The sequence below is a fragment of the Rhinolophus hipposideros genome (assembly GCF_964194185.1).
Source record: "Rhinolophus hipposideros genome assembly, chromosome: 7".
Classification (NCBI taxonomy): Eukaryota; Metazoa; Chordata; class Mammalia; order Chiroptera; family Rhinolophidae; genus Rhinolophus; species Rhinolophus hipposideros.
In genome coordinates, this window is record NC_138053.1 from 75,488,519 (window position 1) to 75,510,478 (window position 21,960).

Sequence of the window (21,960 nt, forward strand, 5' to 3'; positions counted from 1 at the left end):
AAGCATGAGGCGAATGTCTCTAGTTTTTTATTCATTTTATAGAATTCTTAATGTGCCTAAACTGCGCTTTGCACAATGCTCAAAGTCTTTGCTGAATGAATGCTGGATAAACACAAGTCGAGTCCTGACTGGGACTAATTATAGACTCTTCTATGATTTGGATCATATTTCCCTGCTCTTTGGGGGCAGCGTTCATTTCACCTTTCCCTTAGCATGGCCTGTCATTGCAAATCTGCCAGTGAGCCAGCTGTTGCCAGCGTCACACGTGTGAATAGCAAAGGGGTGCGGCCGATGGCTCAGAAGGAAGCAGCCCTGCTTCTCATCCCTCACATAGCCTTAGAAACACTAATTCTCTTAGTGTCCATTTCTGGCCACGGCCTTTGCAAGGATCAGGAACACCTCCACAAATAAATGGTGAATAAATGAATCAGTTCTAGCCTTCTTCATCTCCTTTATTCAAATTTGTTACAGACATGGCCCCTCTCTTAAAACAAAAATGACAGTGACCCATCTCAGTAACACATGTGCCTTTTAATCTGCTTATTTTGGAAGCTTCAGATTCATCTCCTTGAGCCATCAACATTTACCAAAAAACAATGATCAGCTCCCCAAGAGAATGCCTACCCCAAGTTACCTATCCCACTCCACTGATGTCCACAAAGGGCCCAAACAAGTCTCCTCTGGGAAAATATTTTTAGGAAGTGTGCAAAGAATTCAGGGTCGTCCACCCAAACTTGCAAAAGTATACACTGTGGACAATCTGCAGCTATAAAAATATACACATACAAAAGGACAGCTACAAAATCATGGTGCCCATTTTCTTAGATTAGCATTATAAAAAGTAGGGATTTCTCATTAAAGGTAAACCTTAGCAGGGGCAGCCGTATGATTATGATTCTATGTCTATTCTTTCCGCCTCCTTATTTTCATGGAATAGTCAGAGCACACTGAATCAGCCAAGGAGGAGTAAAAGGGGTTAATCCTACTAATTCATGGTCCAAGGTGAGAAATTTGAAGTTCAAGGTCACACAGTCATTCTGCTGTCAGTAAGTATCATGAGTCAGGGAAGGAGAGAAGTATTTTAATACCGCCCTTTGCCCTTCGGGTATTTCTCTCTCTCTCTTTTTTTTCTTTCTTTTTTTTAAACGCACTATGAATCACAACACAGTCGTTGAGCTACAACAGACAGGCTCTGGAATTTGCCTTGATGTGTGATCTCTGGCAGCCACTCCACTTTTAATGGACAAAGTTCGACACTTCCTACACAGAGGATTCCATTGGGTTGGGTCCACAGAGTGTCAGCAGGAAAGACCACACAGGGAATCCTGTCTTAGTTCTAGTTTCTCATCAGGGTGTGTTTTCTCCTTGATGAGAGGAAACACACCTGGCCCATGCCTCCGTGTATGGCATCAGGCAGGGTCTCAGGCCCCTGGGCTTCTCAGGCTAGAAAGCTCTGTCCCTTGGGCAAGACCAGCTGGCATTACTTGGCTCCACAAGTGTTGATGTTTTTCCCATCCATGGCGTCTTCCACGAGGGAAATGTGGTAATCGGTGGACAGGGTAAAATGAGAGATGCAACCCACGAGGCCACGCATGTATTGCTTGTTAGTGTGTAGAGCAATTTCCTTCATTCCACCTGCCAGGAAGTAAGAGGGAGACGGGGTGAGGCAAAGGGGCGGATGTCTCCTTAGGACACTTGAGTGTCTACTGACCGAGGATCCCTTGGCTGATAGGGTGAGGGCTGTGGGTCCCTTGAACTGCTCAGTACATCACATCTAATTTATAATTATCCTTGAAAGAACAGGTTGACCTGGATCAATCTGATACACAACCAGAGGCTATAAATACCTACCTCATGTGTGATTTCTGACCCAGTTGGCTACTTCAAACCAAACAGCACCTGGTAAATTTTGACATGTTGTACAATGTCAACAAAATGTAGTATGTAGTTACAGGTGATGTCATCATAACCCAAAAGAAATACACTGATGCTGAGTGCTTTCCATTAAGTTCACTTTTAGAAAATATCATATGGCTAGAGACATCGTTTCATGCTTATGTATCTGTACTAGCAGGTTCTAAGCTATTTAGAACTCATTCTAATTCTGAGAGGGGCCAGAAAAAGGAAGGATCCTCCTTCCACCCAGAGAATTTGCAGAGCTATATTTAGCAGGTTTCTATAAACAAGAAAAGCATGGCTTTCCTGGTGGATCAGTCCAAAGCACAAAAGCATCTAAGTATTTCCTGCCCCCTCAGCCATGAGTCAGAAGTTCAGAAAATGGAAGAATGGAAGATCTAAAGAGCTTCCTGATTTCCAGGTGTGACTGATGCAGTGAAGTGCATGGCTCCGGGTAGTCCCAGCATGGCAAATGGAGGATTAACAAGAAAACACACTGGCACAGTTTAGATTTGGTCAAAGGTCACTTACCCACATACAGGGCTCCATTGATGTTGAGTTGCCTCATCATACCAGGTGATTTGCCTGTTCTGGCTCCATAGTCGTCCACCGTTATCTTTCCCGATTGGCCATCCCTGTAAAGACCACCACCATTTTTTGGAGCTTCATTCAATCATTCATTCATTTCAATGAAAGTGTATGAAAGTACCTACTATGCACCAGGTGCTATGATAAATGATGGAGCTGCAAAACAAAACAAAACAAAACAAAACAAAAACAAAAACAAAACAAAACAAAACAAAACACCACATTCCTGGCCCTCAGGAGTTTAGGTCTACTGAGGAAGACAAAACAAACAGACAACCCTGTGTCATCACTCTATGGTGGAAGAATGCCAGGATGCTGTGGAATTACACAGGAGAAGGAGAGGGCCAGGGAAAGCTTTTCAAAGGAGATTCTGTCCGAGGTGAGGTTTGAAGGCTGAGCAGGTCGGGTGAAGGAGAAAGCTAATGCAAACAGGAAGTGGCTATGGCAAAGAGAGAAGAGACAAGCGAGTTAGTCCAGACTGAGCATAGAGAATTCTGGAGTTGGGAACAGCATGGTGAAAGATGAAGCCGGAAGCTGATGGTGAAGGGCTTAGTTAGAATTCATTCTGAAGATGAGAGGGAACTAGAGAAGAACATTAAGAAGAAGAGTGGTGGTGACATAGTGACACATGGTGAGTTCTAAGCATAATGGGAAGCCAATGAAACAGTTTTTGTAGGTAGAGGATTACTCCAGCAAAGGAAAATAATGGCTTAGAAGTTTCTGAAGGTCCCACACTGTCACTCAAAAGTGACCCTGAAGACAGTGGTGTGGAGGGGTTCATCTATGGCAAGGGCTTTGCAGTTTTCTGAGCTGGTTTCCAAAACTATCTCACCCCATGAACCTTCTTTAAAAAAGTATATCTGCTTCTATTGCTCTTGGGGGTATGCCAACCTAGGCCGTGCTTCTTTTATTTTTTTTCTTTACAAGTTCTTTATTAGTCTTTTATGTTTCTGTTTTATAGCAAACAGTTCTTGGGTTAATAACTCCTCTTCTCTCCTGGTGATACTAATATTTTTTTATCATTTTTTTAATTCATAGTCTCTCTTTCCTCCAAGTTGTTTTGTTATGTCTATTTGTTCTGACACACTCATCTTTCATACTGAAGACCTTTTTCAAATGCCTCATAATGGCTGACTGCCACGTCATAGTTAAGTGCTGAGTTCTAAAAAGCAGGTTGGAAGCTCTGTGTGCAGAATGAGGTTTTGCTGACTGTGGCTTGGTAGTGTTATGATTTGGCTCAATCATTTCCTTGAGGGACACCTGGATTTTCTACTCTTTTTACTGTGTCTGGCCACCAGCATTCTGGAATCCCAATAGGGAAAGAATTATGGAGTTTTTAACATTCAACATAAGATCTTTCACATACCATGTTCCCCCAAAATAAGACCTAACCAGAAAATAAGCTCTATCATGATTTTTCGGGATGACATCCCCTGAACATAAACCCTAATGTGTCTTTTGGAGCAAAAATTAATATAAGACCTGGTCTTATTTTTGGGGAAACATAGTAGTCTCCAGTCTTAATTTGTACAATATACAGTAGTAGTCCAGTATTTAGTAGACCTGTGTCTCCCATTCCAGAGACCCTTACTTTCTCCAGTGAATTGACTTATTTTTCCATAGGTAGGGCAAGGACCATGTGCCAGCTACATGAAGTAGAGAAGAGGCTTGAGCTCTAACTCCTCAAGTAAATTTTTTAAACCAATCTTCTTGCTTTTAACCCCTCATTTGCCTTCCAGAGGTTCCTGGCTCTACCTCTTTTTTTTTTTTTTTTTTTTTTTTTTGATATATGTCTGATTGCCCAGGCCTCACTTCTGGATAGCAACTAGCTTTAGAGGTATTTCTCCTGTTCTGTCCTCACTCTCAAGACCACACACTGCCTCCCCATTTTGGATATGCTATTTTAGAATCTCATACCTGGTTGCTGCGATGGGCAATGCTCCCAACACCTTGCTTTGCCTGCCCTGCCTTTTCCCCCCGTTACTCTAAAAAATTCCATTTCCCACTTTATTTCATCAGTCCTAAGAATTTTTCATTTTTTTCTGTTTCTGATATGAAGGTATGTCTTACAATCCACGGTATCTTAGATTTGAAAATAAACGTGGCATCACCTTTTAACCTAGTAAGTACTTCTTCATTATGCTTATTACTGATTGTCTATTGCCTCCTATCAGAATACAAGACCATCAAGGCAAAGATGCTGGTATTATTCAGTGATGTAGCCCATGTGTCTGGAATAGTATATGGCTCCTAGTGGTAGCTGACTGAACAAGCAAATGTCTGGCTCTTCAACTGCTCATCTGAAAGTGGAATGACTGGGCCTATTTTCCAAGGCTATTCTGGAAATCACATTACGCCTGAAAAGCACAGAGCATGGTACCTGATACATACATGCTCTATAAAGAGTGGTAGAAGAATGTACTTTTATTGTTGTCAATATATCATCATGCTTATCCGTAAAATGAAGATTATAAAACCTAAGTTGCTGTGAATATTAATTGAGATAAAGTATGTAAAGTACCTGGCATCCTGAAGATGCTTAATAGATGAAAATGTGTTTTCTCTTTTCTGCTAATATTAATGCCTGGAAGACCAGGATTACTCAGAGCAAATCAGCAAGGCTCCCCTTCTAGATCTCCTCTACATCGATCCCCCTTTCCCTGACCCCAGAGCCTGCTGCACAGGATCCATCCAACCCTTCTTGTCATGGCTGATAAACATGGCTTTGACCCAGTTCCTGCTTTGATCTGTTGTACCATCCCTTCTAGGCTTGTCTGATCCTCTGGAACACAGTTCACAATATCTGCTTCAATCCTTCCATCTATCCAGTTCCTGATCTCGGTTCCTTCTGTTCAGCCCTCATTGCAACCTAAGACCCACGAGCAAAGCTATCAATGATGACAGTAGTAAGAACCAAGTCTGTTAAACCATCTTTATAGTGCCAAGCTTGATGCTCTGACGTAGGAAGTTCTTCTGATGAAACATTCCCTGTCTTATCCCTCCAAAATATCTGACATCTTAGCTGAGGTGGGCTGCACCATGGAGTGGGATGGAAGGAGCTTTGATCTAAGATTCTAATCTTGGCTCTGCCCACAAACAGCTGGTATAGTCTCGGGAAAGTCCCTTAACATCTGTTTTCTTAGATGTCTAGGAAGTGCCTGGAATCCTCACCAATGTGTATCTTGATGCACATAATCAAACCACAACAATTTTGAGGGTTTAAAAAAATCTTTCCACAATGTCTGAGTGTCCTACCAACCTTCACTGTTCAAGGAAATTGAGAGCAGCATGTTCACAAGATGGGAGTTACAGGGATCAGATGTGGCCAAGTATTTGATATTCCTCTGGAGGTTTCTGAGCCCTTTTATAGATGAGTAAGAGAGAGAAATGAAGAACTTAGAAACCTCATAGTCTAGATTATCTTGGAGTTGGGTTGGACTATGAACATTTTAACTTATGTGCTAGAATGTATTTTCGATTAAGCCTATAAATATTCACTATGGGAAGACATTTCTTTTTTCAACAAGTCAGAATTGGGGCTTCATCTAAATCACTGTCTCAAGGGCTTTCCAAGCCACCTGGGCGAGTGATGGCACAGACCTGCATCTGTATCCTCAGACATCCTTTCGGATATCAAAGGCAGGCACAGTGTAAGGGAGCGGGGTCCAGCAGAGCTACTTCTACCACAGCCTATATGTGAGCTGAGTAGGAAATCGGTCACAGTAGCCCCGTGTTTTCCAAGCCTAACTCATGACCTCACTCACTGACCTTCCCAGGAAGGACTGTGGTAAATTCTCAGGGAACCGACACCAAAAGCACAATTCAGCTCATCTCCTGGAACCTTCATCTAACATGGCAGGATTGACATTTCTTCATACAGCTAAGTTTGGGCCTGCTATTCAATTTCTCAAAATTTATTGTTAGGAATATGGACATAGGTAGCAAAACTATAATTTTAACAGAATGATTCACCCAAAATTAATCAGAAGCCAGGGGAATGACTTCTGTGAAGGGGAAGATGTACAATTGGGGCAGGTTATACTTGGCTCTTAAGGTTCCGATATAATATAATGTAAAAAAGAAAAAAAAAAAGTGGGTAATTGCCTACAAAATGAGATTTGAAGCATTCCTCAAAGTCTGCTGCCCAGAAGTCTCATCTCACTAGAGATATGCAGATCTCACTAAATAGCAAGGCCCTCTCCCAGTTTAGCCACCAGAAAGTTATTTCTCCGGAAGGTCACTATTGAATAAAGATTTGAAAGTTCAGCCTCTCTGGCCTGTGAGTGTCAGTAAGGGGCACAGGAGGGAGCTGGTAGCAAAATGTCCTCCATGACCCAGATCAGGAGTACGTGATGTCAGGCAAGGTTGGGGAAGAGGACAGTGGGACTAAAGGGACTTGCTGAGCACATCCCACCTCTGCTGAGCTCCAGCTCTGTCTCACTCTGTGGTAGGTACTCACCTAACAGCCTTGACTCGGTGCCACTGCCCATCGTGGAAGGAACCGTTCACCATGACGGATGCCACACCACTGCCCAGGTTATAGCTAATGGCATCGGACAGAACAAGACAGAGAACAGGATAAAGCACCGAAGGACAGGCAGACACTCATTCACAAATGGCTCTCATTGCAAAGCTCTATGGGACTCAGAATGTAGATTCCTCAAACACAACAATGTTATAAATTAGGTTTCAAAGCGAGGTGATGAATGACCACAAAAAAAATGTTTTTAATTGTGGCAAAATATGCATAACATAAAATATACCATCTTAACCATTTTTAAGTGTACAGGTCAGCGGTGTTAAATACAGTCACATTGTTGTACAAGCAATCTCCAGAACTCTTTTTATCTGTCAAAACTGAAACTCTGTACCCCTTACCCATTCCCCCTTTTCCAGCCTCTGGTAACCACCATTCTACTTTCTGTCTCTATGTATTTGACTACTCTAGGGACTTTATATAAGTAGAATAACAGTGTTTGTCTTTTTGTGACAGGCTGATTTCACTTAGCATAATGTCCTCAAGGCTGATTTTTTTTAAAGCCCCATGTTCGGAAACATCAAGTAGGAACAAGAAGGGCTTTCTCCTTTCTAATGTGTTATATGCGATTGAATAGTATCCCTTCAGAATGAATGTCCACCCAGAACCTCAGAATGTGACCTTAATTGGAAATAAGGTATAATTAGTTAAAATGAAGTCATACTGGATGACGGTGGTTCTAAATCCAATACGACTGGTGTCCTCATAAGAAAATAAAATGTGGATACAGACAGACACACACAGGGAAGAAGGCCATATGAAGATGAAGGCAGAGATTGGAGAGATGTATTTATAAACTAAGCACGTGAAGGATTGCCAGCCATCGCCAGAATCTAGGAAAGAGATGCTCTCTCAGAGCCCCCAGAAGGAGCCAACCCTGCCAAAATTGCACTTGGACTTCTAGCTTCCAGAACTGTAAGAGAATACATTTCTATTGTTTAAAAGCCACCTAATTTGTGGTAAGTTTTATGGCAGCCCTAGAAACTAATACATGTGTTTTCACTTTTTACAAAGCAAAAGAAAACAAAACAGAACATTGCCCAGTAGGCTGAGGCCCAAAGAGATTAAGGGAATTTGCCTAAAATCCCAAAGCTAAGGTATAAGACTTGAACTTGGTATCTTATGTGCACCCCCTCCATTTTACTCTGATCTTTGGTCCACTCAGTAGCTTTCTATTTTCTATTTCAGTGTATAGATACCCTAAGGGCAACAGAAGACATGCACATGTTGTTTACCAGAGAGAAATATCCTTCTAAGTCCAGTGTTCATTCAATCATTCTAATTTAATTCAATTCAACAAATATTTAGTGAGTGACTATTCTAGACTGGGCACTGGGCCAACTGCCTAGACCTCCTCTTGGTGATATAATAAAGCCTATGTAATCATGCTTTTGAAGGAAAATGTATCCCACCCAGGACAATGCTCTTCTTATCTGGTAAGAGGACGCGTTACTCCTTTACCTCACTGGAAAGAAATAGAAATGAAGAAACCTGGATTAGCTCCTGAGCGCTTGCATGCACTCAGTCTGAGAAAAGAGCAAGAACAGAATGTGTTTGGCTTTCCCCAGGGAAAGCACTCCGTGTCCTTTTTTTTCCTTCCTTCCTTTTTTTTTTTTTTTTTTTTTTTTTTTTTTTTTAATAATGGAGGCTCAAAGAAGTCACACACAGCCCATCAACATTTAACCAAGAATAGAATTTGGGTGACTTGACAAACTATGAGACAAAACTGTGACTCTGACCCTGAAAAATCCACTATTTTCTAATGAATTTTCCCACATCAAGTGTCTCCTTTGTATGAAGCAGCCTGGAGGTGGAATTTTCCGATTTCATTATTTAGTGGCCAAATGCTTGTTGAAGTGAATGAATATGAAACAAGGCTGAGAGCTGGTTGGCAGAAATGTAGCTGAATGACTGTGTCTGGCTTTTATGAGACGCAGCACGTCTCAGGGTGATAGAAAGAGCATGGACACGAGGATTAGACTAATTTGCCTTGATTCCCACTCTTGCTAATTATGAGCTCAGTGACCTTGGGCAATTTGTTTCATCTCTCTGAGCCTAAGTTTCCTCATCTGTGAAATGGGGTAATTAAAGCTTCCCTGAAGGATCATAGGGGATATAAGTAAGATAACATATGTAAAGACCATAGCACATAGTAGAAGCCAAACAAATAATCCCACCACTCCAAGTATGTGCTGTATTTAATGCATCTCGCATACAGGGTAGACAAAATAACTGGAGGAGATATTAATAGCAGGAAGGAGGAAGTTGCCTCCAAGAGTTACACTCGTCAAGCCTCTCCTGGAAGAGTAGTCATGTGTGAGAGTAAACCAACAGGCTGTAAATATGTAACCAAAAAGGTCAGGAACACCCACTTCTCAGAATAGAGGTGACCTAGGTATCATTGCAGGGACACTAGACTGGCATGTGATTGTAACTCAGTGAATACAACCTTTTCGGTTGTATTTAGACAAAGGATGTGCTTTCCTCTTCTGTCCTTTAGCCTGATAGAACTCCTGTTCATGCAGAGAGCCAAAATGTGCTCAGGGAGTCAACACTGAATCTAGCAGACAGGAATCCAGCCATCATTCGTGTGTGTGTGTGTGTGTGTGTGTGTGTGTGTGTGTGTGTGTGTGTTGGTGTTGGTGGCGGGGGTTGGGGGCAGGGACACAATACTTGGTTGGTTAGCATCACCATGGCCTGACTGTCCACCCCCACACCTACTCCATTTGTTTTCAGACCCTCCCGATAACCTGCTTCCCCAGATACCCTGAGACTTCACCCTGGAATCTCACTTTCTTTTATATAATAATAAATGACCAAGAATAGTGGTGACTCTTGTTAGGAGAGGGCATGACAAAGCCTTTGTGGGTGTAGGAAATATTTTGTTTTGTGTGGTTGTTCCACAGGTATTTACATGTTTGAAATTTTATCAAACTGTACACTTAACATTTGTGCCGTTCATGTACATTATAATTCTTTTTTTTTAAAAGTAAAAACATAGGACTGAATGAAAACATGAATAAAGTCGTGTCTGTTTTCGCTATCAACGTCTTGTGAATCTGGTAGGCATGGATCGGTTATCCTGATCCAAGTTTCCGTGCTCAGCTTGGCGTGCATGAAAGGCTATGAGGCTGAGTGGCGGTGGGCCGCCTGCTAGTGCCATCAGGTGAGGCCTTTTGGGGACCACTCCAATGCCTCCATGTGGTGACACTTCTGCTCAATTGTGCCCCCTTCAACCTGTAGCACAGGGCACCTTGCCATTGTCAGATCTGTTCCCATTGTCTGTTGCATGAAAATGATGTCAAGATCACATGGAAAATTAGTGGGAAAGATCACCAGTCAAGTGGTTTGCACAAACCTGTTTGCTGGGTTTTGTGTCCCACATATAATCATAAAACAAAATGAAACCAAAACAAAACAAAAAACCCACACCCTTAGCGGAGTACTTTGATTCCTTTTCTTTTACTTAATCTTGCAGAAAAACTATAAACAACCTTTTTTTTAGAGTTCCATTGCTCTTCCTTATTCTCTGCCAGAAGGGCTCAGCAAAAGGACCAGCATTTAGGTGAAGAAAGAAAGTTAAGAAAGTTGAGAATGTATTTTATTATCTTAGGTTTCCTGTTGTTTGCTTTGGACTTGGGTCAAACACTAAAACCTCCAAAATGGTCCTGTCCACTTAACAGACTAGTTCACTGTCTAGGTTCCATTGATGTAAGCTGCTTGAAGGCGGGGCCTATGTCTTCTTAAAAATCATAACAACAAGAGCAATAATAATAGCTACACTTTATGAAGCAATTATACTGTGCTAACATCCTTACAATGTTATTGATCTGAGGTAGGGGTTTTTAGAACATGGAAAACACTTGATCAAGGATAATAATTTTGATAATTATTATCACTAATCCTAGCTATACCAGGCTCCACACTAACACCTTTACTTGAATGAACTCATTCAACCCTCACAACAAATCTTTTCCTTCCATGGAGAGGTCGGGTAGCTTGCAGGAGGTCACGTGGCCATGGGAATCATGCCTGTCTGACTCTGAAGTTCATGCCTTTGACCACTTCAGACCCTGTTTTACAGGGTGTGGTTCCAGATTGTGTCCAAACAGATTCTGGCACCTCAGGAGACGTGCTCCATCAGAATCTCTGGGTGTGGGCCCAGGAATCTGCCTCTGAAACAAGCTCCCGCCACGACTCTCTGGAGACTGATCCTTCCAAACCACTGGCCTGCACTCTAAGTCCTGTGTGTGCCCAGCTTCCCACAGTGCTTCCCTATATCTGTGCTGGGTGAATGGAAGTGGGGAAGTAACTGCTCAGAGGAAGGAAACACAGGGGAGCAGCAGCTGTGGCCCCAGGCTCAGGAACCGGCACAGACGTCTGCTTCAGCGGTTGGGGCTACTGTGTGTCCTTTACACAGCACACAACCAGAATTCCAGACTTAAAACAAAACAAACAAAACAACAACAACATGGGGCCAATTTTCAGAAACCTGAGAAAGAAATGGTAACATAAAAAAATGTGTCCAAGATGGAAATGTTTGAAGGGTGCCCAGGGGGTGTGGGAAAGTGGGGGGCGTTTGGGGGGCTAGCCAGGGCTGGGTGTGAGGGCCAGTGGGAGACTGGAGATGGCCCTGAGCATATCGAGTTGCCCTGTTCGGCTGGGGTGGCTGGTAAATAGGTTTTAGCCGGCGGTTTAGGGGGGGAAGTTGGCCTCCCATCCATGCTGAGCTACTGTTTCAGTTCGCTTTTCTGGGCACAATCAAGTACTTGAGGCCTTGGCGAGGTTAACCACAGGAAAACCACAAGAAAATGGCTTTGCAGCAGCCAGCCTGAAACTGGGGTGTGAAAAGTTTGGTGTTTGACCTTGGGGGGAGGAGGGCAGAGGTGGTGAGAACTGCTCTCAGAGGCCATCCTCTAGCCTTCAACCACACACTTCTCTCAAAAGTCCCCAACAGTCATAGGATTGCCTCACGTAGCACGCTTTGCTGTTTAGGGGCAAGCATGATGTTGCAAAAGTGACATTTCCTCTCAAAATGTTTTTTATTCAAATGGAAAAGACTTACACTAGGCTACTCTGGCAATCAGTAATCGCCATGCATGACCCACAGAAGCCAAGAATTAAGTCTTCATCTTCTACGTAGTTCAGTTACCTTGCCTTTGTCTATTTCAACTCCAAGGAATTCCACATCACTTAGTGAACACTTATGCTAGACACCAGAGTGGGGATTAAAGAAGGAAAAGCCAGAGAAATCCCTGCCCCCATGGAGCAGACAGTCTAGAGACCGAGCTGGAGTTTCAAACCTTAGCGTGCATTCGAATCCTTGGGTAAATTGTGAGAACAAGGATTGATGGCCCACTTCCACAGTGTCTGGTCAGGGTCAGAGCCTGAGAATCCGCATTTCTAAGGAGTTCCGAGGTGACAATGATGCTCCAGGGGCTATACTTTGAGAATCACAGATCTAGACAAAGTTATTTCTAACTTCAAGTGAGGCTGTGTCATCCTGATCTCTAGAGAAGCTTTTTCATATTACGCAAGCCAGCCCCTACCCTGTGGGTACCCAGCTCCCACCCACTTTGGTGGGGAGAAGTTATCAGGCAATCCTTTAGCTACTTCGTAGCTAATCATCTGAAAAATTTAAGAGGTGTCTAAATTCACTTAAAAGAGATAAGAAGTTGGGGGACTCCCTTACTGATATCACCCAAGAAGCATTTACAAAAACTCAAATGATGGGTTGATCTATGGAGATACAAATATGTGGTTTGTTCTTCTTTGCAGTGGGAGACTGGAAAGCGGGCATTCTCCATCCCAAGGCTGCTCAGTTAATCAGGTTCAGAGTCAGAATTTAAAGCCAGGTCTTCCAACTTTAGATCTTCAGATCTGCCTGAGCCGGTGAGCCCTGAGTGGACCATGCTCAGCATATCAAGTTCCCTTTCTATTACTTCCTAATTTGCAAGTGGGGAGTGTATGATGGAAACATGCTAGAACAGGGGTCACAAAATTGTTCTGTAAGGAGCCAGACAATAAATATTTCAGGCTTTGTCATACAGTCCGTATTAAAACTTCTCAAGTGTGCCACTGTAGCATGAAAGCAGTCCTAGACAATATATAAATGAATCAGTATGGCAGTGTTCCAATAAAACTTAATCTACAAAAATTGGTGGTGAGCCAGATTTGGCCCTCAGGCTGTAGACTGCTGACTGCTGCTCTTGAAGGTGGATCCTGGAAAGGAAGACCCGGAGCCTCCAATAAGCCTGGCGTTTCAGGCAATTCCAGCAGACTGGTTAACTTTCGTATCACTCCGTTTGGCATAACCTGCACTATCTGAGAAAAAAACACAAGGGGATTCTAAAGGCAGCTGGCAAGGGGGTTACCTGAATACCAGGGCTCCATCTCGAAGGCCCAAGGAAATGAAGTCACTGTTGGGTCTCATGGGGCTGTCTCCCCTCCACATCAGCAGGCCATCTTTGGCAGTTGTCTTAAACCTCATGAATGCATTTGATCTTGATCCTGACACCCTGGAGGAAATACACAAACAATTGCACCAAATCAACCATTCTTCACCAACATCCGTTTCTGCATTTTTTTTCTGCCAGCCCCAAGAAGCCAGACATAAGGATAATCTGGCATTTCTGACACTCACTACCAGGAGATTAGAACTGGCATCAGCACCACACGTCACACCACAGGCCTAAAAGTCTGCTGACTCTGCAGCAGTGTCTCACTCCTCAAGTATGGGGTAACTCCACGAGAGAACATTTGATGAGTCACAGATTAACTAGACTCTCTGGTCTGGTTACACCCCAATACACACCTCAGTCCTCCTTCTTTCCTATCCTACCACTCAAGGGTCCCTGGGAAAGTGTTCCCCATACCCCAACAGAACAGTTTCTTAGGTGCCAAGAGGTTCAAATTGGCAGTGTCTCTGGGCTATGATCATGCCTGTAGATGGCCAGCTCTGGTGGTGACCGTCCTTGAGGGCAGAGGACTGACTGAACAGGTGAGGTACTCTGTTAGGTCAGGTTCCAGTCCTACAGCCATGGCTAGGGATTGGATCACATGTTTTTGTGCTCTTATCAATTCTTGGGAATAGACTAGCTCAGAAATCCATTCTCACTAAAGTGATCAGTGTTTCACCTGTTGCAGGGAGAAGAGCAAGTATGAGATCCTTAAATAACAGGTGAGATAAGAGCAAACATAATGTAGTATTACTACTAAGATAACACGACTGGAAAAGTCTCTTTCTAGTCTCCTATCACTTGTACCATCCCTCTGACTACATACTTAGAGCTGTCGAGTACATTAAGTACAAAACAATGGAAAGGACTTTTGTCTAGGCTTCCCAGAGCCTGGGCTAGACATGAGGAGACCAAGGATGCCTTCCCCATGCAAGGCCTTGGAGTGGTGAGGGAGAAAGGGAGAAGCAGGGTCCATGATGGTTACTTCTCCACCTGGTCAGGTGCAGAGCAATCCAGCCTAGGCCCATTCCCTAGAGACCTGCTTTTCCCAATCTTTTGTTCCAGGCTTCTTCCTTCCACCACTTGCCTTGGATACATTGACTGGTAGAAGCCAATCATGATGGTTCCATTTCTCTTGCAGTGATTGGTTTAGGGATGGGCATGTGACCCACTATTATCCAATGAGATAGAGGAAATTTATCAGGAAGATTCCAGGAAAGATTCTTTTCCTTTTAAAATAAGTCACATGAGAAGAAAAGGTGCTTTTTTTAAAAAAAAAAAAAACTTTTCTGTTGGATATTGCTAATTGATAGCCATCTTATGAGGGTCTTATGGACAGCTGTCTTACAACAGCAAAAGGAGTAGCTTCTGGAGAACATGCTGAGGATAAGACAACAGAATGACAGGAGAGACTTGGGTCTTTGATGATACAGTTGATTCTGTGAATTACTCAAGCCAGGATCTAGTCTAAGTCTGGACTCTTCGTTATATGAAATAATAAATACCCTTCATGTTTAAGACATCTTTAGCTGAGTTTTCTTTACTTGCAGCCAAAGGCACCTAACTGAAGCAGACCCTGAACTTGGCTTTTACCTGCAGCTTCACACACATGCATGTGTACATGCACGTACACACATGCACACAAGTGCCATCTGAGTTGCTCATGCCTCCTACTCTCACCAAACCCTGTACTCCCCCAAACCACCCAGCGCCTCTAAGAATCAGGGACCTGAAGACTTGGGCCCCGGCACACTGTCCCTATCCTGTGGGGACTCAATGCCCTTCCATCTTTGGGGAAACGGGGCTGAAGAAGGAAGAGGGTCTCTCTTGGCTGGAAATCCATTTTGCCTCGGCCCCATGCCAAGACCACCTAGATAAATACAGTGTGGGATTAGAGAAATGAAGCAATGTCTGTCTGTCTGGTGTGTATTCGGAGTTACCAAGGTTATGTGTGTCCAATGCCCCAGGAAAATGTCTTTCAACCACTTTTATTCCTGGAAAAGCCACCAAACTCTGCCCTTGTGCTTTTTTAGCACTGGGTGCTTTTACCTTAAAACTTTGCCTTAGTCTGTGAAGAGACAGTCAACCTGAAGAAGAAAAATTCTGGAATGATTGTGCTGGCGGCAGTGGGTGATGGCACACTGTAAACTACAAAGAACTAGGGGAGGGAAAAAGAAAGAGAGAAGAGGCAAGCTGCAAGCACCAAAGATGAGAATCAGTAGGTGCAGGACTTGGCTAAGGGCTGGCTTTCCCTTGTCACGTAGCCAGGCTATTCCAAACCAGGAGAGTGGATGCCAGCGAAGGGCATCCTATGCCACCAGGGATTAACAGCCACGGTGGTGACTTGGGCATCTACTTGTGCCATGTTCTTGTATCCAAATGAAGAGAGCTGAGGAGCCCCTCACTGAACTGGCCAGAGCCTGAAGAGGACAGTGGTCCTTTGCTGAGGACGATACAAAGTGGGAAATTGACTTGGAGCTGAGGGAGCACCAGAACCCTTCCATTGCAGGCTCCAGACTGTGGCTACAGAACAGCGTGAAGCTGATCGCCCAGGCTGGGAAATCACACTCATAATCCTGGCTTCAGTAGTTATGAATACTGGAAAACCCGAGGCAGGGCACGCTCCTCTCTCCAGGCTCTTTGACCAAATAGGGTTTGGGTTATTTGAAAGGCTGCCTTCTTCAATTTGGTTTTGTTTTGTTTTGTTCTAGTTTCTGTGTTTATTTTCTGTTGTTTTTTTTCCCCTGAGGCCACGGCTAAACTGCCTTCTTCGAGGGAATTATCTTCTGGCATGTAAGATAAGAAAATGCCTTGGGAAAGATATTGAGAAATCAACCCCCAGAGAGCTAAGAAAGGTGTCTGATGACACTTATTACCTCTTGAGGATATCTGGATTGTCATAGGTCAGGTAACTGCGGCCAATAAACTGTGGAATCTCAATGGCTTCTGTAATGGCTGCGACAGAACAGAAAATGGAAGTTACATGGAATATGGCTCTCTTGACCCCAGCACTGAACCACGTGGCAGAAAAACACAAAGAAGGCTAGCTCCTGGAAATACGACATTTAACAACTTGTCAGCTCCTTCCTCTTGGCTGCACACACACACTTGGCCAGGTTTGGAGCTGACTGGTCTGATGGCTGTCCCCTCCGTGGGGCTGGCTGTCACTGTTGATGCCCTCAGCACTACTGAGAAGGCCTTATAATACGCTCTGAAACTCGAACTGTGCCAGTTATTCTTGCAAGCCAAAGAGAGCAGGTCTTGGGACATGTGGGGAACAGCTGGAGGTAACTCTAGATGTTCTCCAAGGAAGGCAGAGGAAACAATCCCCAACGAAGCCCACCAGAATTTCTTTATTTGAAGCCAAGCCTCCCCAGAGCCTCTTCAGCCATGACCTCAAGAGATTGTGGAAGTACAAGAAATGAGGCTTTGACTCTTGGTTTTACAAATCAGCTTTCCAATGTCATATTTCACAAGATTTTCACCACAGTCTCATGAGGTGGCAGGGAGTATGGAAAAGGGGGCAGGTTGGTTATTCCCATTTTATAGAAGCACAGAAGTCATCGAGGGTTTGCCCAATATCATATAGCTGAGAGAGCAAGAGACCATAATTAGACTGGCTCTCCTTAATTCTGGTCCTCAGCCCACTTTTTACTTCCCAGTATTTTAGAAGTGTATTGCCTTTCTCCCAATTTGTCATCACTTTGTTTTCCTGAGAATTCACCCTTTTCCACACACGTAGCAAAAGAATAGGTTGTACAGTTGTGTTTGGCATCAAAAATTGGGGATAACTTAGGTGATTTCTGCCAAAGAGATAACAGCCATATCTCTTTCCTCTTTAGAAAGTCACAGAAATGGCATTTTAAAGAAATTATGGTAGAATAAATCTCATTTTCAGTGAAATCTGCAAAACAAGAGAGAATTAGAGTTTCACACAAAAAATGTGTGGTTGGTGCAAAGAAGACACTGAATGAAGGACTCTACCCCCCAGGAGAGAACATGTGTAATTATTTGACATTATGAACAATAGGAGAGTTTAAACTTAACTTCTACAAATTTAAAAAGAGAGAGAAATAACAGCAAACCCCCAAATCCAATGACATGGGGCCCCCAAATGTAAGTTCCTATGCTGGCAGGTCACTCATAGCATATCCCAAAGATATTTTCTTAAAAAGTGAAAATAAAAGAGAACAAGAAAAGCAAAGGAAAAGAAATAAAAATTTTAAAGGTAATTTCTGAGGCAACTATCCAAGCAATTGCTTTATTGCTCCCTGAAGTGGCACAGGCCAGGCCGGACAAGGGGCTGCCAGCCCAGAAAGCCCATCAGGGCCAGAGACAGAGATGAAAGACTCCTGTATCTTAAAATTCTGGTCCCTACAACCAGCCTCTCCCTCTTCTCATTAAAGTGGGTAGGAGGAAGAGGGGAAACAAAGGAGGGAAGCAGAGAGGGGAAAAGAAGTGCGATGCAAAATAGCAAGAATGAGTAGAAAGACAAAGGAGAAGAGGGGAAAAGAAGGGGAAAACTGGAGTGAGAGGAAAAGAAAATGCCAAGAAAGAAAAGGAGGAGAAGGCATGAATAGAAAAGGCAGCCAGGTGGACGGACGGCAGCCCCTGGGCAGCGCAGGAGAAGGGAATGGAAAAAGCAAGGTGTAGAGAGAATGGACAGAGGAGTAAAAATAGAAATGAGAAGGCAAGCATGGAAATGAGAAGAGAAACACAAGCACAAAACTACAGGAGGTAAAAGGGAGCTCTTAGCTGGGATGGCAGGCCCTGACTTTCAGGATACAAGTGCTGAGAAGGGAGGAGGGGGAGGGAGAACAGTCCAGCTGATGGAGAGTCCTTCCCAGAGCTAAACATAACCAAGGCACTCCTGCTGGGTTTGGCTCACCCCCAGGGCAAGAGGCACAGGCCGGGCCTGTCCCTGCTGTTATTGGCCAGGGACGTGGGCCTGTGGCCAATAGCTATTGCTCCCCTGGACTCCTGGAGATGGTCAGGATGTGCTTGTCACATGTCAGCTCTGCACATGGAACCTCAAAGGGGTCTGTGTGAGCCTTGTCCAATTGCCTGGTAAGCCCCCTAGCGCCAGAGCTTCCTGAGGTCCGGCTGGGACTCAAGTGCGTTCTCAAGGCTTGCACTTTTGGAGGGAGGATTCCCACCACCGTGGTAGTATGTCCAAGTCCCGCTCCACTCACCCCGGTTACCCTCTGCATGGGGTTGGCCTGCACGTGCTTACAGCATGGCCAGAGCCTGCCCTGGCATGAGCCCAGAGCACTTTCACAGTCTCTCATAGGACTTACTGTACTTACTATTGAGGCAGTGGTTCCCACACTCTGCCATGTGCCAGCGTGAAACAGAACAGGGAAAGTCAGAATTTCAGTCATTGTAAAATACCAATTACTTTGTTCACAGAGGACTGGAAAGCAGCCTTGTTTCCCTTGTAAAGCCCTGCAGAAGGCTCAGCTCACCTCCCAGTCTTGGCTTTAATGTGAGGGTGGGGGTGGCAGTGGACCAAGAAGATGTGTATGAGTTATTTGACCCTTCTGAGGCTCCCCTGACCCTGAAATGACAATCCGCATGTATTTTAAACCTGGAGAAACAATTCCTTGTTAAAGAGTTACTTACCTTGTCAATGATTATTACTTTTCTTGGCTCTAGGCTACATGTGAGAAAGGAATGATAAGCCAGCCAGCTGTCTGTTTTCTCTCCAGTATGGAAAACATCACCCGAATTCCCACCCCACCCCCCTGTGCAAGATTCCAGAGCTCTGGTTAACCCTCCAGAAATAACACCACTGAACACAAAATGGTGAAATTGTAGTTAGTATACATTAATATTAATTATTAATATTCTAAAACATTGGAACTGGCAGTGGCCATCTAGGCTTTTCTGGCCCTTTGTGGTTTGTTTCCATACCGCAAATATTATATTTTAACCTAACCCTTTATACCTATTTTTTTTCTACCTTGCCTTTCCCCTACCCACCCTCTCACCTCCCCACCCCCGATGGTGAAGACCTTACCACCAGGGTGATTTGCTCAAAATATGTTTTTGTCACACCCTCACATTTATACCTAAAAGCTTGTGCCATCCGGTGACACAAAAAACACCCCCATGAATATCAGTCTCAAAGCACGTTTTCCATGTGAGGGACTTGAAAGTCCCAGTAGACGGCAAAGAGGTGAAGTGAATGCTAGCTGTTTCATACAGCCACAGGATTGCAGCAAAGGAAGGAGCCGGGGGTGCTGTAGTGTCACTTTCCCAACAACCAGGACTCCTCTCAACAACATCCTGACGGATGGCTGTCCAGCCCGAGGAAACACTTTCCGCAGTGGGCAGCTCTGTCATCCACAGGGCATCAGCCACCCTGTGGTACAGTACTACTCGGTACAGGATTCTTGTCACAGGAAGCGGACTCTGTAGCCACAAAGTAAACAAACAAACAAAAATCTTCCTCTACATACCAGACCTTGGCTATCTAGGACCAACATCGAGGCTGAACACTCCCCAATTTTTTATTGTTTAATCATACACCATCCTAAGAAAAGAAATTCCTTGTAGTATGCATATTTTATTAATTTGTGTTTTTATATACTGGATTTTCTTGAAATATGGACTATATTTACTGAAGCTATTTTTCATACACTGGGACCAAAAAAAAAAAAAAATCATCCAAATCAGACCCAGCAATATGATGTGAATTTACTGAATACAAGTAAAATGTCCTAAATGTTGTGTATGTGGTAGGTCAATATAGATCAGGCCAGATCCCATCTGTTAGGGTCCTGTATTCCTGACAAAAGCGTGCCCTAAGCCCAGGCATGGCCTTCGTAGCTGTGGGTTTGTGTACAGAGCACGGATCAGCTCACCTGCTGTGGAGAAACACTCCCACCTAGCGGCCTGCAGGGTCCTACACGGTGTGAGTCCAAGCTGTTTTCAGCCATGAAGGGACAGAAAGGGAGGACAAGGGCTCCTAGTTCTTCCCTAAGTAGCCTGTCTGCTATTGGCTGGGAGAACTCTGGGAGAAAACAGCTGCACCCAGTACCCTTGGTTTGGACATTCAGATCATAGCAAATGCTCTGAGAAGTCCTGCAGAAGAGAGACTTGTTTAACCTTGTTTATCCAGCATTACCCAAACTTACTTGACCACAGAATCTCCCTCCCATTAGGTACCTGGGGAATATATGTGTGTCTGTCGCTCTGTGTGCAAAACAGTCATTAATATTCCTCACAACTGAAATTTTTATATGCACTTTGTACAATTCTGCTTTAACTTATTAGTAACTGACTTGGATAGAACAGCTACGAGGGACTGGGGCACAAAGTGGGTAAATTTGGATGAGAGTAGAACGAAGAAAAAAATCTCCAAGGATGGGGAGTATTTTTTGATGAGGGAGGCCTTGTTGAGACCCCTATGGTGAGATGAGAAGGGGGCTTCAATATTGGGGTACTGCATGCGGTGCTGAGGTCCGAAGTCGAGGAAGACACCTAAGATGGAGAGCGCCCACATGAAGGTATGGTCATCCCCAAAGTCAAGCCTTATGGTTATTTGTCACCACAAGAAGTGATAGCTGGGAGTTAGAAGAACCTCTGGTTTCTCCTGTCTTAGTTTCCTGAGGTTGGGACAGAAAGGCTCCATTTTCTGCAGCTTTTGCTTCAGGGAGCCAGTAGTGCCCTGAGGGCAGCCCCGGAGCTCACTGGGCACTCCATGCCCACCTCTGTCAGGGCTCAGACTCTCCTGCACCTGCCCCTGACTTTGCAGGAACAAAGGGGGCTCCCGAAACTGCCACAAAGGTCTGGGTGACTAGAACCAAGCCTGGATTTGTCTGAATTTCAGGCCTTAGCCCTCTTGTGCCTCCAAGAGGTGAGAATAAGTGTCCCATCTTCTGACCAGGGCCCTAGTGGAATTTGCCTGCCTGCCACAAACTCTCTAACAAGATTAGAGAGGATCCTGGGAACTACATTCCCGATGGAGAAGGTGCCCCTTGGTATGGATTGAATGGGGCCTGGTACTGATGATTTCTACACCATGTTGTTCAATGTAAAAGGGAAGATTTAAAATCTGTGGGGGAACTCTAGGACTAGGTTCTTACTTTTGAGGCATGACCTGGTTTTCAGGCAGGAGGGCAAAAAACAAACCTTTACATACATGAGGCTATGAATCACCTGGCTGAATTATACAGGATTCTCTCTGATAACCAAGGATGGCTTCTAACCATTCTGGATCTTTCAAGCTAAGAACTTACCCAAACTTTTAGAATGTTCTCTTGCGTCTCTATGGAACAACTGTAGTTGCCCATTTCTCTTCCCTTTTTTTTCCAGGCCTTACCTGGGACTGGATGCTTTTCCCAGTATAACAGCAGTCTACATAGCAACGACATACCACTGTGTGCCTGGTGGGGCCTGGAAAATGTGTCCTTAACGGGATGAACCTGCACCCAGAGCCCCATTAATCTTTTGAAGCCATATACCATGTTTCCCCGA

The 21,960-nt window shown here is 44.1% G+C and overlaps 1 protein-coding gene across 4 annotated transcripts in view; it reads right to left on the reverse strand.

The window, feature by feature from the left end:
- EGFLAM (EGF like, fibronectin type III and laminin G domains) overlaps positions 1 to 21,960 on the reverse strand; it is a 152,432-nt gene continuing 130,472 nt past the window's right edge. For 2 of the 4 annotated variants that reach the window (XM_081054622.1, XM_081054620.1), the window contains 6 exons: positions 18,786 to 18,809; positions 16,356 to 16,434; positions 13,396 to 13,539; positions 6,944 to 7,027; positions 2,428 to 2,531; positions 1 to 1,635 (listed from right to left, as the gene is read on the reverse strand). In XM_081054622.1, coding sequence (XP_080910748.1) covers positions 1,481 to 1,635; positions 2,428 to 2,531; positions 6,944 to 7,027; positions 13,396 to 13,539; positions 16,356 to 16,434; positions 18,786 to 18,809 — 590 coding nt within the window. In that variant the 3' untranslated portion in view covers positions 1 to 1,480. The remainder of the gene's footprint in view (positions 1,636 to 2,427; positions 2,532 to 6,943; positions 7,028 to 13,395; positions 13,540 to 16,355; positions 16,435 to 18,785; positions 18,810 to 21,960) is intronic. The other 2 variants (XM_081054621.1, XM_081054623.1) reach the window with 1 other exon arrangement.